This window comes from Petaurus breviceps, unplaced genomic scaffold (assembly GCF_028583685.1).
Source record: "Petaurus breviceps papuanus isolate PSGF00001 unplaced genomic scaffold, PetGlider_PUasm1.0 685, whole genome shotgun sequence".
Taxonomy (NCBI): Eukaryota; Metazoa; Chordata; class Mammalia; order Diprotodontia; family Petauridae; genus Petaurus; species Petaurus breviceps.
Window position 1 is genome coordinate 6,367,999 of NW_027186455.1, and position 18,394 is coordinate 6,386,392.

The window sequence follows — 18,394 nt, forward strand, 5'->3', positions numbered from 1 at the left end:
TCGGTCACAGGTTTTACTTAACTTTTTATGGTAAAATACTATAGGTGAATAATTTTCTGGGAAGTGATTAATTTGTCAAAATGTATCAATTAAGAAAAATTTTAAAAAGATATCATGTTTGATATATTTTTGATATGATTTCTGTTATATTTGAGAATATAACAGAAAAGGAAAATGAAAAATGTTGGAGGGGATGTGGGAAAGTTGGGACACTAAAGCACTGTTGGTGAAATTGTGAACTGAATCAACCATTTTGAAGAACAATTTGGAACTGTGCATACCCTTTGAAACTGCATAAAACTATGCATACCTGTTGACCCAGCAATATCACTACTAGGTCTATATCCCAGAGACTATAAAAAAGGGAAAAGAACCTACTTGTACAAAAATATTTATAGCAGTATAAAGCCAAGCACAAGCAGCTTTCCAGAAGAACACTACTGTGAACAGGTACAGCATTCACAATGTTACAACTTATCACAGAAAATCAAAATACAGCATTCACAACAGCTTATCACTAAAATGGCCACATAGTTTTCACCACAGTGGTCACAAAGTTTTCAATGAAATACAAATCATTTAGTCAATTAATCATTCAATCAACTCAATCATTCAATCATCCTTAAGGAGCCTCCTTAAGGGACACAAAGTACAATAGTCAAAGTTCTCCACTCATGGGGCACACTAAGTTATTTCAATCAGTCACTTATTCGGTCATCATTCATTATTCAATCATCAGAAAATACACAGGCCCTCCACCCCTAGGTCACTAGTAAATTACAATTTCTCAGTCAGTACACAGTATCCAAGTAAAGTCTTCTTTCAGCTTGACTTGGGGTAGTCTCTCAGATTCCCTGGATCCCCTTCCATGGTTCCAGGTCCTACCTGGATTCACCAAACTGTCACCTGAGTTCAAAGTCAGACAGCTCCCAGGTTCTTGTCCGGCTCTCCAAGCACTTCCTGTTCCACACTGAAGCTCACAGCATCCAGTCTACCTTAAATCCTTCACAGTCTCTGTTCCCTGGAAGTTAAGGCTTAATAAAGCCACAAACAGCTTCATACCAAGTACCAGCATCACAGTCATGCTTCCTCAGTTTGCAGCAGCTCCAGCTGTCCCTTGGACATCTTTGGCAGCTCCCAGAAGCTCCAGCTGGCTCTCGGACTGAGCAGCTCTTCAGCAGAAGCTCAAGCTGGTTCCCAGAATCAAAATCACTTCACTCAGTTTCCCAAAATCAAAAATCATTCTCTCTAGCCGGAGGGCACCTGTCCTCTTCAGTCTGTCTGGCAGCAGCAGCTTCTGCCTCTACAGAAGCTTGCTCCAAGATCTTGAGAGAGAAAGAGAGCATACTCACACATGCAGAACACACACACACACACACACACACACACACACACGTGGCATTAGCTTCTTCCTGTTACATCAGCAACAGGGATTCATAGGGCTCATACCTCCTTTTCTTTAACAGAGGCTTGATTAATTACTAAGTGCTAAGTACCTGTTAGCTTTGCCAATACAAAGGGACCAAATGATATTACTATTACAAGCAGTTCTTTTTGTGGTGGCAAAGAATTTGCAATTGAGGGGATGTCCATCAGTTGGGAAATGGATGAACAAGGTATGATATATGATTGTGATGGAATACTATTATGCTACAAGAAATGATGAGCAGGATGCTTTCAGAAAAACCTGGGAAGACTTATATGAACCAATATAAAGTGAAGAGAGAAGGACCAGGAGAACACTGACACAGTAATAGCAATATTGTATGATGATCAACTGTGAATGACTTAGCTATTCTCAGCAATAAATGGTACAATTCCAAAGTACTTTTTTTTTTTTAAGAAATTGGGGTTAAGTAACTTGCTCAAGGTTACATGGCCAGGTGTTTCTGGATGGGTGCTAAGTGTCTGAGCCCGGATTCAATCCCCTGGTCATCCCAACACTGGGGCCAGTGCTCTTACTTGCTGTGCTACCTGGCCGCCCCCCAAAGTACTTTTGATGAAAAACACTGTCCACTTCCAGAGAAAGAACTGATGGAGTGTGAATACAGACTGAAGCATACTTCTTAAAAACTTTCTTAATTTTTCTTGGGTTTTTTTTTGGCCTGTGTTTTCTGTCACATGACTAATGTGGAAATATATGTTACATGATTGCACATGTATCACATATCAAATTGCTTAGCTTCTCAATGAGAATGGAGGAAAGAGAGGAAGGGAAAGAATTTGGAACTCAGAAATTTTTAAAATTAATATTAAAACTTTTTACTTGCAATTGGAAAAATTATGTATGTATATGTTTGTGTGTATTTATGTATATCATGGAAGCCAGAGTGTTTAAAGAGGCATCCCAATGATAGAGATGGTGAGGTCATGTGTTACAGTAAAAAGAGAGGGCTCTGGACTCAAAGAACTGTGGAGTCAAATTCTGTGTCTGACATTTACTGCTCTATGTGACCAGGGGCATTGATCACTTAACCTCCTTGGGCTCCATTTTCTTCATCTTTACTATAAGTAGAGGAGGTTGGACCAAGATCATGGGATCTTATTCCAACAGATGAAGACATTGAGTCCCGGAGAGGTTCATTGTTTTGCTCAAGGTCACACAGGTATTTTTAGTGCATCAGTAAAAAAAAAAAAAAAAAGGAAACTGGAGAGATCCAGGAAGAGGAGGTCTTTGTCAACAATAGTTAAGAATTTCTAGAGAATCAATGAAAGTAGAGTAAAGAGGAAGAAAGGGAGTGTGTAGGAGGAAGATTAAATTGGCTATGGGACAGGAGATAGCAGAAGAGGGCAGTTTTCCACTGACAGATTCTAGAACTGAGTCACCAGACTTAGGAGTGCAAAGATGGGAGTTTGCCAGGACAGAGGGGCCTCCATCCTCCAAAGTTTTGTGATATTATACATTCTTCTCCAAACAAGGAACTGGGAGTAAAGAAACAGAAACTTCCATCTAGGTGGCAGGATCAGTAAATATCTGGTGATCTAATACCCAGAAGCAGGACTGAACCAGGTGCCAGCAAATAAAGAAGACTCCCAGCTGTGGTTGTCACAAGTTTGTTTTTATTGTCACTCCTGCAGAACAGGTATGACTCTGGGGCCATGTCTGTTCTGAATACCTTTACTTTAAGGGAAAGGTGTCAGGGTAGATTGCCAGAATTTAAATGTTCTTTCTCCTCTCTGTGATTTCTGTTGGGAGATATGGGACCCAGAATCAATGAAGCTCTGCAGGAGCATCAAGGTTGGCACTGCAATCTCATCTCCCCTGATAGTATTCCCCTGTAGTTGAGGACAGACTCATGGATTGAGATCAGAAGAAAGGTCCCTATTTCTATTGTCATTTGAACCCCACTTCCTCCCTACATTCCTGCTACTCAGAGTCCTCACCCTGCTGAAGTTGCTTGTTCTGGACTTGGAGTTGTTGGTTCTTCCTGGCCAGAGAGATGGCGTCCTGTAAGACTCCAGCCAACAGGACTCGGTGATGGAACTCCCTGGCATCAGCCTGCTTCTTCCATAGCCCCCGACAAGCCCGGAACACCTGTGCTTTTAATGGGTAGCTTGATGATTAGAGGAATTCAGCCACCTATTTATTTAGCTGGGGTTCGAGTGCCTGCCTGCCTGCCTGCCTGCCAATATAAGATGCAGAGTGGGTAAACAGCAGCAGAGGTTCTTAAGCCTGAGCTCTATCATTCTTCTGCCACCATTCTCTGTTCATTACTGACCTGCAACATGTGGCAGGTCTGGGCCCGGGATCCTTGCACATGCAGCTCATACAGGGCCTCTAGGTTCTGTTCAGCAGCGGCTCGTTCCACCTTCGATGCTGCATTATCCTGCCACCAGCTTGGACTCTCAGCAGATAGGTCTGGGGCCTGCGATAGAACACAATGATTTGCTGAGACAGAATGAGCCTACTCATCAGCCTTTGCCCTAGTCTTGGTCTCTTTTTGATTCTTTCCCTAAATATCTGGGACTAACCTGGTCTGCTGCTGTTTTCTTGTCCTGTCCAAAGCAGCGCAGCTCCTCTTGGATCTGGGATCTGGAATGTTCCTGGAGCAACTGGCTATGGGCCCGTGCTAACATAAACTGCAGTGCCACATCAGGGACCTATGAAACAGAACAGACAGCAACCAGGATGACTTGTATCCTGGTCTTTTCATCTGGCCAAATGCCATTTTCCTTTCCCTTAGAGCAGGGATATTTAACCCGGGATCCACCAGATTTTAAGTGTCTGTGAACTTGGATGAGAAAAAAAAATTACATATTTATTTTCACTAACTGATAACTGAAACCTAGCAGTTTCTTCAGTTGTGAAGGTAGGCAACAAAACCTCAGTACTATTAGACTTCACCAGATTGCCAAATGGGTCCATGTTTTGCATGACTTCAAATAAATAATCGGTATCATATTGCTTTCCTTCTCAAATGGGGGAAGGAGAGAATGGAAGGAGGAAGAAGATTTAGAATTAAAAAAAAATGTTAAAAATACATTACAAATTAAATTATATTTTAAAAAGAATTCCTGCCTTAGAGATAAGGCCTAGCTTCCCCATTGGGATCTATTGGTCTTCCCTAGCACAAGACTCCAATTCTCTTGTTTTCTCTTCAATTCTCTTCAATTGCCCTCACCCCAGGTTTGGGGGATTCAGCACTATAGGCAGTAAATTACTGGGCAATAAAATCAGAGCTGCAGTACAAGAGAGACAGGAGGTAGCTTTGTTAAGGTGCTCCTAAAAGAAGCATCATGGTCAGGACACTGGATATAAAGTCAGAGGACCTGAATTGAAATGGTTACTAACTCTACTACTCTACTGCTAACTATCTATGTAGTCTCAGGGAAATAACTTAATCTCTTTTGTCCACAGTTTCCTCATCTGGAGAAGAATGAGATTGGACTAGATCTCTAAGGTTTTTTCCAGCCCTAAATCCCATGATCCATAAAACCCATAAAGCCCATTCCTGATTACCACCACCCTCACCAAGATGAAGCTTTGGGACTTTCCTTTCCCCCTTCCATAACTCAATCTGCCCTTTTGTGATTCCTTTCCTCCTTTCAGACTTCATATGGTCTTCATTTTAAATCGATTTCACCCACAGGAAGGAGCATCACACAGTGCCATCTACCCCCTAGAACACCCCCTTGTACTCCCTATAGGAACAGGTGAAGCTTTGCCTGTTTCTTGGAACCCCCAACAGGGCAGGTTCTTGCTGCTGCTGGCAGGAGTGGCTTCCTCCCCAGGCTCAGAGTTTCTGAAATTCCTGCTGCCAAAGAGAAATACTTTTATTCTGGATGAAGATTGTTGTTGTTTGTCATTTGTTCTCAAAAACTATGACTATGACATCAGGGAGGTGATGCCACAACATGCCAGTGAATTAGATTGAGGTGAGGGAGAGCAGTGCTGAGGGAAGATATATGAGTAAGAAGCCCCGAGAAGATAGTGTCAGGGCCATAAGGCCTGAAACTCACCTTGGGGGTGCTTCTGGAAAACAGGGAAAAAGGCCTCTTCTAGTTCTAGCATCTAGAGGGGAGATGTGTTATAATGCAACAAAACCTCCTTCTCCAAAGGTTGGAGATATTTTCATTTCAGTGTAAAAGGTGAGTCTTAAGCAGCTGTAATTGGTAACATTGAAAGAAAAGATTCATAAATGTTAACAACATTGTAAAGACAGACCTCTTTGAAAGGTTTAAGAATGCTCATCTACAAATGCCCTGACTAAGCTTAATTTCAGAGGACTTGTGATGAAACAGGCTGCGCACTTCCTGACCCAGGGGGGAAAGAATAAAAACCCATATTGCAACACATTTTTTAGATACGGCCAACTCAGGAATTTGTTTTGTTTAACTATGAGTAGTTGTTACTAGGGTTTTGTTTGTCTTTCTTTTTTTAGTGGAGGTAGGGAGTAGGTGGAAAGGAACAGAAGGTGGATTTTTGTTAATTGAAAAAAATTTAATTAAATTTAAAAAGCAGCGTAAGATTGTGAGATCAGATGCTAGACTGCAAGAATACTCAGAATATTGATCTTCCTTCCTTCAAGATAAACAGGTGCCAGGATAAACAAGGTACCAAAATAACTAGGAATCGGGGTTTTTAAGTTTGAGGCCTGCCCCTCTAATGTTCCTCTATGCATGTGTAAGATATACTGCTTGAGATAAGAGCAGGGGTAGGAGGGCTACCTCATAGACCTAGGAAGTAATACAGCAGGGAGATATTTATTGAGGAAGATGCCGATCTAGGAAAATCCTAGCAAGTTATATGTACTCCTGCCCATCTTCTTCCCTTCCCTTTGAAAGTCTGAAAATTGTTACTGTTCACTGGATCTTTGACTTCTGATTCATTCACAAAAGTACCTGCTGCTATAGAAAATAGACTTTCTATTATTAAAAGTATGCAATGGAGGTAGACTTCAAACTCCCTATAACTTACACAGACTTGACTGAGGAGGCTCAGAGACATTGAGTGTCCTAGCTTGTTACTGTAAGGCAGAATTTGAACCCAGATCTTCTAGACTTCAAGTCTAGTACTCTGTCCACCACTAGACCAAAATATCTCTGCCTTAAAAATAGTCTATTTGTAAAAAGTCATCATAATAAAGTGGTCCTTTTTGCACCCTAAGTGGTTGCTTGTCTTCTTGACTACTTCCAGTCCTATACTAGCTTTGAAATCAAGTATACTGGAAAAGGATGCTTTAAGAAGACTTGAGAGCTCTAAACCCCAGAGCCATCTTAATGATAAAATGCCAATCTCAAGGTCTAGGGAGCTGACACCCACATACCTGCAGATTTGGAAACCCAGGCACAGAGGCTCCAGTTCCTTCGAGTAGCCTAGCCCCCCAGTAGCGGCTTTGGTTTTTCAGTATCTGTAGATAACAGGTTCAGTCCACAGTTTCCAGAGCCCCTGATGCCCTTGGTGGATGGGGTGTACCTGGTTCTGTCTCACCTTCAATTCCCTGAGTACCAGGCTCAGCTGGGTAAGCTGGCTCTCCTGTAGAACAGTTCCAGAGAGCCCAGAACGCAGGTCCTGAATAGCTGCACGCCGGTTCTGGATTTCTTCTGAAGCATCCCACAGTGTGGGAGAAACCTGTTTCAACTGGGCTGGGTCCTGAGTTCCTTCAGCGCCTGATAGTGAGGCCAGTAGCAGGTTCAAAGGGGTAGCTGCCAGGGAGAACAGGCAGGTAGTGGGGCCAATTCATGGGGAGCAGGATGGGTTTTTGATATAGTCAAAGAGCAATCCTATCCATTCCTCCTAATCACTTCTACCAAGAATCACACTGGGCTGCCTCTTCCCACTGAACTGGCACTGGGTATGCAAAGCCTGAATGAGGAGCCAATGGAGAAGAGGGCAAGGCAGGATTTGGGAGCCAGAGGAGCCGAACTTTCTGAGGACTCTCCCCAGAAAAGATTAAATCTCACTTTACTTCTTTTCCTTTCCCTCTCTTCCCACCTTCATACCTTGGGGATCCAAGTGGAGCAGCAGGCTACTGTAACTATTCCCGAAGAGTAACCGAGTCACAATCCAAGGCAAGGAGCCCATACAGGCATTAGAAGCCTTCCCTGCCAGTGCCAGCAATAAAGGACAGTCCCTACAAGGAGTAAGGGCCAAGGCCAGGGAAAATGCAGGTCCTTGTTATGAGTTAGAGAAACAAACTTCCCCTTATTATATGGAACCCTCAGACTGCTGCCCTACCCCAAGTTGGACTCACGGAGCTTTTGGAAGCTGTAAGACTCTCAATGAGCCCCGCCACATCCCTCTGGCCCAGGGCCTCTTTACGGTGCTGGGCCCCAGGCAGGACATGGTCACAGTGAGAAGGGAGCAGGCCCTGGGGAAGGAGAAAGATGCTTAAGCTCAGGGCTTCTTGGGTTGCCCTGTAAGTTTATATCTCCTTTCCTCATCCCTTCTGCCAGCATCCAAAGTACACATACCTGTCCAAACCTTCCATTGCCTTGAGGTAAAGTTGGCAGACAGACTTGAAGTCAAGGATCTCTGCTTCATTAACTCCTTCTACTACCCTAGGAAAAGAGGGAAAAACCTAGGCTCATAGGACCTCTGGGCTATGTCCCTCTGCCACAGGACCTTCAAAGCCTTGAATTCCAGGCATAAGAACAAAATGGAGAGGTAAGCCCTAGTCATACAGACATACAAGCCCTGAACAGGGCAGCTATACAGAAGACAGGCTTTCTGGGAGAACAAAGAACCATGGAGTAAGATGATGCTTTTTCTGCTCCATCTCTTACAAAAAAAAAAAATTACAATCTGCTGAACTCTGGAACAAAGCCCAGCAGTCTGGCTTTTGTGGGAATGGTGCTAGGAGGTAGGGAATGAGAAAGGGAGAGTGGTGCCGGGAGAAGATGTTCCCATCCTGGGCAAGGCAGCATACTCACAGACCCAGTGGGTACACTTCCAGCAAGGTCAGGTCGCTAGTTCCAGGCAATAGTAAGTCTCTACCCCTCCCACTAGAATTGAGCTAAAAGCAAGGGAGTGCATGGGATAAGTCCGTGTAGAACCTGTAAAAATCTTCCAGCTCCTGGAGAGCACTCTCCAGGGCTGCCCAACCCTTATAAATCCCTCTTAAGATCTTGTCACCTGCACTAGACTTAGGGTCCGGAGGGAAGGTTCAGAAGCATCTGGGGGTTGAATCTCCTCAAACAGCATTGCCAGCAGCTGGAAATTATTAGAGAAAGTAGGGGTGGATGGGGATGAGAGAAAAGATAGTCCTTTTGGTCTGGAGTCCAACCAAGTCTGGATTGTGTGATAAGGCAAAGTGGATTCTAGCCTCTTACCTGAGGAACCAGATCCAGTTGCTTGGCTTCTCTGCCCCTAATCAGCACAGACACACTGTAACCTCTGGATACTGAGCCCAGCACAGCCCGAATGTTCTTCAGAAACTCTTGCTCTGCTTCCTATGGCAATAGACAAGAACTCATCTCTCTGAGGAAATCATCTCCCTGTTCCACTGGGTCTGGGGTACCTTATTCGTCCTTTGTTCCTCCCCTCCCCCAAACAACATGCTCCAACTTGGGAAGCACAGATGCGGTCGTCTCAAGGGCAACATAGGGTATGATGTTACAGAGGGAAGAAACAGAATGAGGCTGATAGGAACAAGGCCTTGCCAACCATGCCCCACCTACCCCCCTTATTCTACCTGTTTGTGCTCTGGGCCTAGGACTCGGTCAAATGTGAATCGGTGCTCCTAGGTGCAGGACCAGGATCACTAAGACTAATTCACATTTACATTCTCTTTTTCTTCCATCCTTTCCATGCCTGGTCCCACCTTTCCCAACCCCAGTAGTACCTCAGGGTCTCCTGGATCTTGAAGGAGCATTTTAGAACCATCTAGAAGAAATCTGGGGCTGCAGGTGTTGTGCTCTGTAATAGAATAGTGGGTTACTGAGAGACTCTGTTTTTGTTTTCTCCTGTGAGGGACAGGAGAAACTGGTCCAAGTCCACTACCTTCAGGGTTCCTTCCAGGCCTTACCTCTTAGAAGGAAAGTCTCACCTGCCTCTGGCACAACCACTGTCACCAAAGACCCAACCTGAAGGGAAAGAAAATAGTGGGACCTAGGCCCTGAGCCTTAGCAACCAGGGAGGTCCGGAGGGCAAGTTTGTGTTCACCTGTTTGATGCTGCTTGTCATGGTTCTGGAGCCTCCAGAATTCTCAATAATTCATGTCCTATCTGGTGGTTCCAGGGCGGGGTTTGCTGTCCCCCAATCGAAATCCACCAAGCTATTTTCACCCCACCTGTGTCTGTCTCCGAGAGATCTGCCTGTGTTCCAACCACAAAGCCTCCAAGTTCCCAATACAGTCAATTGATATGCTCGAGCACTCGAGCACACACGCACACACAGAGTCTCTTCTAGGGGAGGTAAGGTCAGAATTTCCAGACCCTCACTGGGATTTGACCATCTTAGTGAAGATGAAGAAAGCAAAAGGAGAGAGGTACAGAGGTTCTTAACCTTTTTCAGTGATCCTTTAATGTTTTGAAATGCATAAAATTAAATGCATAAGATTACAAAGGAAACAAATTATATTGGAATCTTTTTTTTTTTTAATTCTAAGTTCAGGAACTTCGGGGTAAGAATCTCTGGATTTGGTGAACTCCAAACTTTTATTCCAAATGAGTTTGATTCCAGAAAGACAGCTCCCAGTTATTTAGGTGGAGGCCTAAGGAGCCCTGTCTGGGGCTCCTTCTACTTTATGAGAGGCAGTCCCAGTTTTGACAAATTTTTCCCTCTTCCTCCCCTTACCCCTTTGTTGGCCATCCTCCTTCCTCCTCCCCCAACTCCAGTGTCCCTGAACTGGTCTTCAGAGCCTCCGGGGAAGAAAGAAATAAGACATACAGACATTTTGTTTCTCAGTTATTAGGTTTTTGTTTGTTTTAATGAAAAGTGGTGGACACTGACATCCTGGCAGGTTACCCTGCAGTCTCTGGAATCACAAGGCAGTCAGGTGGGACTTGAACATGTTTTCCTTCCCTCCCCAGTTTGCTCTCCACCCCGCCTTCAGGCGAATCCTCTGACCCCTCGCAGCAGTGCCAAAATTGCAGAGACCTGGAGGGCTAGTAGTGTGCCTAGGGACTTGGGAGCACGGGAAGAAACATTACAGTCGTCTGGTGCCTGCTCCCCTTGCAACTTGTCTGGGACACCGCTGCTGGCAAAAGGGTTCCCTTCGAGGATTAGTTCAGTCTCCTGGGGCAGCTCTGGCCGCTTGGTCAGCAGGTTATAGCTTAGGTCCAACTGCTGCAGCTTCGTAGGCAGAGGCGTTGGCACACACTTCAGCTTCATATGGGACAGGTTGAGGGATATCAGGGTGGGTGGCCACGTACACTGAGTCGAGGGTGTAGCCTTCAGCTCGTTGTAACTGATGTCTAGTCGCTGAACATTTGTCCCCGTGGCCTCCAGACCCCGGCACACTTGCCCCAGGGACTGAAGGCTGGTGTTCCTAAGCGCCAGATCCCGAAGTGCCCGGAAGTCCTTGAAGCAGGAGGCCGAAGTTAAGCCACTCTCTCCTATCTCTGGATTGTCTGACAGATCTAGAGAGTTCAGTTCCTTGAAGGTGTCCAGGTCTGTGCAGGGCACATTGCTCAGGCCCAAACCAGTCAAACTCAGTGCCTTCAGTCCAGGTTTTAGCCAAGGCCCTATCGACGCCAGTAAGTTGCTCTCTCCAGCCAGCGACACTCTGCTGAGGTTCAGGACTGTCAGCGTCAGATCGCCGTCAATGGGCGACCGAGGTTGCAGAGGCGGGTGCGAAATCACCAGGTCTTCCAGGGCCAGCTCCTTAATCCGAGTGTAGGTCAGCGCCCGAAGGAACTGGTGCAGAAGCGGGGCCGGGACCAGGGCCTCTTTTAACTTCAGTCTCCTGAGGCGCAGCGCCCTCAGCACATCCGCTGCTTTCCGCGGGTCAGCGATATCTTTGTGCAAAAAGGTATCCAAGTTATGGCCACCCCCAAGGATCTCCACCCCTAGAGCGGAAAGGCATATCACAATGTCATCCCATTTAGGCTCTGGGGCAGAAAAGTTGCAGAAGCAATTATCGCCCTCGTCGTCCAGGATACAGAAGGCTGAGGATGACCAAGGAAGCAACAGCAGGGGAGATAGCAGCAGCAGCGGCGGCAACCTCTGCCAGGATTCCTGAGGGTGACATCAGCGGTTTATTTCAAGGTTTGTCCCACTGCTGGGTAAACAGGAGAGCCAGAGCTAATGGCTGGAGTGCTACGAACCCATCCCAACCCGACCTCACTTACTCTTTCCTAGAACACTGTCCTTCCGCCGTCTTCCCTCACCACTGCCGTCCCCCTTCTCCCTCCCCACCCCCCAGTATCCGGCAGTAAATCCCTACCCAGGAAGTCAGTCCCAGGCCGGCACTGAGAAGCTTAGGATTTGGGTTTGGGAGAGGTTGTAGAAGGTCTAAGACAGAACACTGGGCCTGGAGTCAGAAGGCCCCTAGTTCAAATCCAGCCTCAGACACTTATTAGGGGCGGGAACCTGGGCAAGTCCTTTAACCCTGTTTGCTTTGGTTCCTCATCTGTAAAATAAGCTGGAGAAAGAAATAGCAAACCCCTCCAGTATCTCCGTCAAGAAAACCTCAAATGAGGTCACAGAGAGTTGGACACAGCTTGAAAGACTTAAGAACAACCAAAGTGGAGGGTAAGGTGAGACACAGGACACTCACCATGGCTTGTCCTGGTAGTCTCTGTACCTTCTGCTCCTTTTATGCTTAGAGCTGGGTTGTCTGGTTTCTGGGATCTGAGTCTTGGGTTTTGAATGACCTTATGCTTTTGTACTGTGCTGTTAAACCCAAATCCTATTTCTCCACCCAAACTTCCTCTTTGTATAGTTTTGCAATCAAAGTTGTTAGTACCAAGAAGGGTGAGTACTGGGACACCAGGGACACCAGGAAAACAAGCCCTGGGCTTTCCTCCTCAGCCTTACCGTCCAACTTTTTGGACTTTACCGTCCTCCAACTTTTTATTTTCCTCTCAAATTTAAGCCTTACAATCCTACCTTGAACCATCTGTTTCTAGTAGTATGGCTGGAGATGGAACCAGTGGGTCTCCACAGTCTACAAAAAAGTATAAAATATATATAAGATATAAATTTTTTAACAATTCCATTTCTGGTAAACTCCCTTCACCTACCTAGTTTCTGAAACCCTGCTGGATTTCTGGGAAGTGACAGAACAGGACAGGAAACAAAGACAGAGAAAGCTCATCTGTACACAGGTAGACTTGATGGGTGAGTGTAATGGGAATGTAAATTTTGAAGATCTTCCCTGCCCCTAGGCTAAAGTGCATCTGGAGCCTGGGGTAGGAGGCTTGTTTTTCAGTAGATACTTTTTGATTGGCCAGTGGGTCAATAAGGTTGTTACATTCGCTGAGCCAGGAGAAGGCTATATAAGCCCTGATGTGTAGCTTTGTTTTGGGGCTCACTTTGACAAGTGTTCCGTGATTTGATCATATGAGACTCTGAGAAGCCGTTGGTTGTTGAGAGCTCCCCCCCCCCCCCCAGGCTTTGAAAAACCCAGATGTTGATTTGGTATGGATGTAATGGTTGGACAGTTTGGAAACTGTCTACTTGATCTGTTTCTCTGTCTTGAGATAATTCTGGCTGTGTATTCTGAAGTTCGGGGTGCTGACCTTTTTCCCCTGAAGTAGGTGAAAGGTACATATTTGACTGATTAAAGTAAGCTTGTTAACCCATTTTGAGTTGCTTTCCTTTATCAAAGCAGATCCAAGAACCTGTATTGGCAGCTACCCTGGGGACTCTGGGGTGTTTGCTGCTACAGTGAGCCTCAAAGCTCCTTTTAGTTTTGTTTCCAGATCTGTAAAATTCTAAACTTCATTTCCTTTCACTCAGTCTCTTGGTAGACTGCCCTCCTTTGTTTAGGGAAGGGTAGGGGATGAGAGTCTTTAGGATTACTCAACAACTCAACATCTTTGCTTCTACAGTGAGGGAAATGGCCAGTTGGACTTGTTGGGGTAGAGCTGTAGTCACTTCTTCAAATTCAAGAAGAGTAATGATATCATGGGGTGATGCCTTCACTTGCACATGAATTGGATTTAAGTGAGACAGAGTAGTGGGAAACGATGAGAGGAATTTTGTTTCTCTTTTTTGATAGCAGAGTGTGGGTCAGAGGTGACTGGTTCTAATGAGAGCTGTGATCTAGTAGGTCGAGGCTTCTGATTGGATAGGGGGTTAGAGGCTTGTACCCATGCTTCCCAAGCTATGGGAGAGGAGCACAACGTTCGAAGTTCTGGAGGTTGCACCTAACCAAAGGAGAACAAGGTGGGAAATTCTAATGGAAGTAGAATAAAAGGGCTCACATTTGCCTGAGTCAGCATACTCCATTAAGAGAGCTACCCATTTATTCAGAAAGAATAAATGTAAAATAGATGTAATGAAAATCTTCATGGCTTTCCAACAAATATTGTTTATTCCTAGGCTAAGCATATTTGTCACAGAGTTTTGCAAACTCCTAAGCTATTGATGGAAACCTCAACCCCTAATTTGCAGATGAGGAGTGAGGTTTGGATAATGGGGCAGTGTAATTATAAGTTAATTTAAAGTCTCCCCACTTTTTCTCACCTCCATCAAATCTGTTGATAATAAATATCATTTTTAATAACTAAATGTCATTTTTGGATCTCAATAGGAGTAAAAGCCTGAACTAATCAAAACAGACTGTTTTGCTTTGCTTTAAAAATGCCTTTTCAATGGGGCGGCCAGGTAGCATAGCTAGTAAGAGCACCGGCCCCAGAGTCAGGATGACCTGGGATCAAATCCAGGCTCTGACACTTAGCACCACACCCAGAAATAACTGGCCATGTAACCTTGAGCAAGTTACTTAACCCTGATTGCTTAAAAAAAAAAAAATGCCTTTTCCTGTGTCAGCAACTCCAGAAACCAGATCAGACAGAATAGTAAGATTTTTCTTGTCTTTGGGGACACTCCATGGGGGAGGGGGAAAATTCCTCTAAGAATTATATACAGATGTATAAGGTTGGCTTCCAAATTTTTTCTTTCTTTGGGGGGCGGTTTGGAGGGCAGTTGGGGTTAAGTGATTTGCCCAAGGTCACACGGCTAGTTTTTGTGTTAAGTGTCTGAGGCTGGATTTGAACTCAGGTCTTCCTGACTTCAGGTCCTGTACTCCATTCACTGCATCACCTAGCTGCCCCCAAATTTTTTCTATCATGGAAATTTTAGTAATAAGATCTCAAATTTGGATTTTTGCACAAAAATTGTATAAAGCAGTGGTAAAAGTGAAATTAATTCTTCTCTTTTAAGTATCTTTCTGATAATTTTATTTATTTATTTTGCTCTTTGGAGGGCAATTGGGGTTAAGTGACTTGCCCAAGGTCACACAGCTAGTAAGTATTAAGTGTCTAAGGTCAGATTTGAACTCAGGTCCTCCTGATTCCAGGACTAGTGCTCTATTCACCTCGCCACCTAGCTGCCCCAGTCTGATAATTTTAAAAGGACTCATGAACTCATTTTATGGTTAGATCCTCACATTTTAAAGGATTCTTATACTAGGTACAGAATCTAGGTAAGGACAGAAGTAGCAAATTACAGTTTCAAAAATGGGAAACCAAATTTAAGTGTTGTATTGATTTATACTTAGTTAGAATTATCTGGGAGCTTCTAGATCTGAACCAGAGAATCAGAACTCCCTTTTTGAACTGTATAACTACATGAGGCCTCTGGTATTCAAAAAAGTGCTGCTTAAATGGATATTGGGAATAGGACACGGGGATATAAGGAATTTGATGTTAAGAAACATTCGTAATAATGATTTTGTTGATTTGTATGGTTCATGTGAAAGTTTTCTTGGTTACCTTGGTGACATGTAATTCTCCCTTTCCAAAACTAGTCTATTGTGAGCCATCTAAGTAGTTTAATGTGGAAGTGACTTAATGTAATTATGCAATTTTGTAAACTGTGAGAAAACCTTTATTGTCTTGTCTCAACCTAGCCCTGCATGGCTGGGAAACAACCATTTCTATATGCCTTTAGTATCAAATCATATGTTTTGGGAACCCTTGTCAGGTCTGTCTGACTGCTCCAGCCTGTGGATATGGACTTTTGGATCCATCCATCACATCTAAAGGTTGCCTCTGCTCCTGAGCCAAGGGACCTGAAAAAGACATCAAAGGCAGACCGCTTTCCCAAGAGTCTGGACCAGACCTGCATACCTGGGTGCCCTACTAGCCAAAGACTGGTTTTTGATTATCTTTGGTAGCTGTAGCTTATTTTCACTTGGTTACTTTGTATTCCCATTGTGCTCCCCATCTTGATCCCCCTTCAAGCCTGCACCTTTTGCTTGTTTGCAATTGCCTTGCAGTCAATGCCCATCTCTAGGGATGTGCAACCATTAGACCTTATCTTTAGTTCCCTCTATTTCAGAAATTGATAGGGAAAAACCTAAATTCACCTAAATAAGGATTTGGGGAAATCCTCCCAAAAAGAGAGGTTTTTTTTTTTTTTCCCTATTCCATCTTTGGTCTACTGATGAAATTTTACAGATCTGACTTGGACCAAAAGGAGGAAATGATAATAATTAAATATAATTTTAAATAATTAAGTGTCATTTTTAGATCTCAATAGGAGTAAAAGCATGAACTAAACAAACTGTTTTGCTTTGCTTTAAAAAAGTCTTTTCCTGTGTCAGCAATTCCAGAGACCATATAAGATAGAATAGTAGGATTTTTCTTATCTTTGGGGACACTAGGAGAAACACAGACTTCCTGAGATCATAAATTCAAAACTGACTCTTCTTTGTCTGTTGTCTTACCAATTTGTACTTACAACCAAGAAACTTCCTTTCTCACGGTATGGATAGTAAACATATGGAGATCATAAATTTGTGTGACACTGCAACCCTGAATTGGGGTGGTTCTAAAATGTATTTAAGTTTTCTCATTCTTTTGTTCAGGCAGTCAGAACTTAGGTTTTGGCTCCATGATCATTTATCTGCTAACTTTAAGGGAATAAATGCTGTAACTGTATTATCACTTAGCCTGTCTGCCTTCTTTAACCAACAGGTTAACACTGTGCATTCCTGCCCTGAACCCAAACTCAAAATCTATCTGCTAATCAGGAGTGTGGGAACAGGCATAGTAAAGGTCTCTAATGTATTTACCTAAACTCCCACAGGTGATAATGGGTTGTAGTTAGAAACTACTGTAGCGATCATCTGGTCCAAGGTCCTGATTTTACAGATATCAAAACTGAGACAAGTGACTTGCCCAAAGTCACACAGATAGAAACTAACAGAGAGACGATTTGAACCAAGGTCTTGCAACTCTAGGCATACTACAAGTCTTTTCACTATTCCACACTGCCTGTCATTTGATCATCAGGACAGTCCCTGTTAAGTATACAGGCTAGCTGCCTGTCTTAGAGATGAGAAAGGTTATGCCAGTGATCTTTTCACTTCCTAGAGTTACTACTCAATAATAGTCCTGTTTTCACTATGTTATAATATACATATTAGATATACTAATATATACATAACATATTAGCATATTAGAACTAGTAGGTCCGAAGTCTTAAGCTTTTACCCTTCTTCCTTAAGTCTCAATCTGAAAGATTCAGGATCAACAGGTAGGTGGCCATCTGGAATGCTGGACTTGGAGTCAGCAAGGCCTAAGTTCAAGTTCAGCCTCAGACACCTGTAGGACCCTGGGCAAGTCACTTAAATCTTGCTGTCTGTTTCCTCATCTGTAAAATAGGAATAAAAATAGCACCTTCCTCCCAGGGGTGTTGTGAAGATACAGTGAAATAACCATTTATAAAGTACTTTGCAAACCTTAAAGCTAGCTTTATATATGTTCTAGTCATTATCAATAATTCTGCATTTTCAGAAGAAAGCTATGAGACGGATGAATTTGTTTGAGATTTGAGACTATTGCTCACGTCAGGTCATTCATTTCCCATTCAATACAGGGGCCCCTGGATGCCAATTTCTAGACAAGAAATGCATTCACTTTTTTGGTAACTGAAAGAATTCCTGTCTACACTTGTTTATCCCAAATCCAGGGGCGGGAGGGGGCTGGAGGGGGGCGTATACGCGGTCTCGGGTAGGGAGGAATGCCGGGGGCGGGTGGAGAGAGCCCGGGGGCCGAGGGCGGGGGGCGGGAGCGGGAGCTCGGAGGAGGGGGGAGGGGGCTCTCCGCCTTTCCAAACGAAGAAGTAGCAGACAGACGACTTCCTTTAGGAAGTCGGGAATTAAGGAAGTGAAACCAGATTTGTTCTCGCAGGCCGCGCTGGCCCCGGAGGCTCCGCCCTGCGTTCGCGCAGCCCCGCCCGACCCCCCGCCACCGGAAGTGCAGCTGTAGGGCGAGTCTAGACGCCTCCCGCCCCTCCTCCTCCTCCTCCATCTCCTCCTCCCCCGCCGCCGCCTCCGCCGCCGCCGCCGCCGCCCGTTCTCGGCCTGGTTCTATTGTGCCCGCGGAGCGCCCGGGGTCATGTGGAGTCACCGCAGCGGCCGCCTCCGGGCCCATGGCTACAACCTGCAGGAGCAGCGGGATCGCTGGCGGGAGCGGGAGGCAGGTGCGGCCCGCGCCCTAGCGGCCCCGCGGCTGCACCCTCCCCCCAGTCCCGATGGCCCCCTGCCCAGGGCCTCGGGATCCTCCGGTCCGCCCCGCACAGCCCTGTGATCCTCCCATATCCCGCACCCCTGAGATTCGCCCCCCCCCCTTTTCCGGTCTCAGGCTTCCTCGATCCCCACCCGCGGATCCCCCACCTAGAGCCCCGGGTCCTCGGATATCCTGCTCCGAGCCCCTGGCAGCCCTGATCCCACTTCCCCCCTTTTCCAGCCCCACCCCCAGTTTCTGGCCCCTCTGATCTTACCACCTTCAGCCCCAGGTTCCTGTTGACACCCCTTCCAAGTCCTGGCCCCTTTGA

General features: G+C 45.1%; 3 protein-coding genes across 5 annotated transcripts in view; 1 reads left to right on the plus strand and 2 right to left on the minus strand.

The window, feature by feature from the left end:
* Positions 1-378: 378 nt before the first annotated feature.
* On the minus strand, positions 379-10,199 carry LOC138174078 (uncharacterized). Its single transcript, XM_069104224.1, has 15 exons — positions 9,285-10,199; positions 8,773-8,892; positions 8,576-8,653; positions 8,374-8,456; positions 7,915-8,001; positions 7,695-7,811; positions 7,410-7,574; positions 6,932-7,178; positions 6,768-6,851; positions 5,461-5,512; positions 5,167-5,255; positions 3,973-4,101; positions 3,720-3,866; positions 3,385-3,535; positions 379-3,186 (listed from the first exon to the last, which is right to left on the minus strand). Exons 1-15 carry the CDS (start codon positions 9,312-9,314, stop codon positions 3,158-3,160), a joined length of 1,608 nt encoding a protein of 535 aa, XP_068960325.1. The 5' UTR covers positions 9,315-10,199; the 3' UTR covers positions 379-3,157.
* Positions 10,200-10,335: 136 nt separating this feature from the next.
* On the minus strand, positions 10,336-12,716 carry CD14 (CD14 molecule). Of its 3 annotated transcripts, XM_069104377.1 has the most exons (3): positions 12,628-12,716; positions 12,494-12,551; positions 10,336-11,620 (listed from the first exon to the last, which is right to left on the minus strand). In XM_069104377.1, the coding sequence occupies exons 1-3, from the start codon at positions 12,699-12,701 to the stop codon at positions 10,493-10,495; spliced, it is 1,260 nt and encodes a 419-aa protein (XP_068960478.1). In that variant the 5' UTR covers positions 12,702-12,716; the 3' UTR covers positions 10,336-10,492. The 3 variants fall into 3 exon arrangements, 2 of the variants coding, with proteins under 2 accessions (XP_068960478.1, XP_068960479.1); XM_069104378.1 differs by lacking the exons at positions 12,494-12,551; positions 12,628-12,716 and adding an exon at positions 12,162-12,302; XR_011171630.1 differs by lacking the exons at positions 12,494-12,551; positions 12,628-12,716 and adding an exon at positions 11,734-12,144 and having other exon boundaries at positions 11,482-11,620.
* Positions 12,717-17,799: 5,083 nt separating this feature from the next.
* TMCO6 (transmembrane and coiled-coil domains 6) overlaps positions 17,800-18,394 on the plus strand; it is a 7,560-nt gene continuing 6,965 nt past the window's right edge. The window contains exon 1 of the mRNA XM_069104381.1: positions 17,800-18,040. Coding sequence (XP_068960482.1) covers positions 17,956-18,040 — 85 coding nt within the window. The 5' untranslated portion in view covers positions 17,800-17,955. The remainder of the gene's footprint in view (positions 18,041-18,394) is intronic.

Excerpts from the sequence above, each read along its gene's own strand:
- LOC138174078 (XM_069104224.1), bottom strand. The coding sequence starts at position 9,314 with ATGCTCCTTCAAGATCCAGGAGACCCTGAG. Across the intron at positions 8,002-8,373 it reads GAAGTGTACCCACTGGGTCT|GGTAGTAGAAGGAGTTAATG; the intron begins GTGAGTATGCTG and ends CTCTTTTCCTAG. Across the intron at positions 6,852-6,931 it reads TGGTACTCAGGGAATTGAAG|ATACTGAAAAACCAAAGCCG; the intron begins GTGAGACAGAAC and ends TGTTATCTACAG.
- CD14 (XM_069104377.1), bottom strand. The coding sequence starts at position 12,701 with ATGAGCTTTCTCTGTCTTTGTTTCCTGTCCTGTTCTGTCACTTCCCAG. Across the intron at positions 12,552-12,627 it reads AGCAGGGTTTCAGAAACTAG|ACTGTGGAGACCCACTGGTT; the intron begins GTAGGTGAAGGG and ends ACTTTTTTGTAG. Across the intron at positions 11,621-12,493 it reads CTAGAAACAGATGGTTCAAG|GAATCCTGGCAGAGGTTGCC; the intron begins GTAGGATTGTAA and ends TGTCACCCTCAG.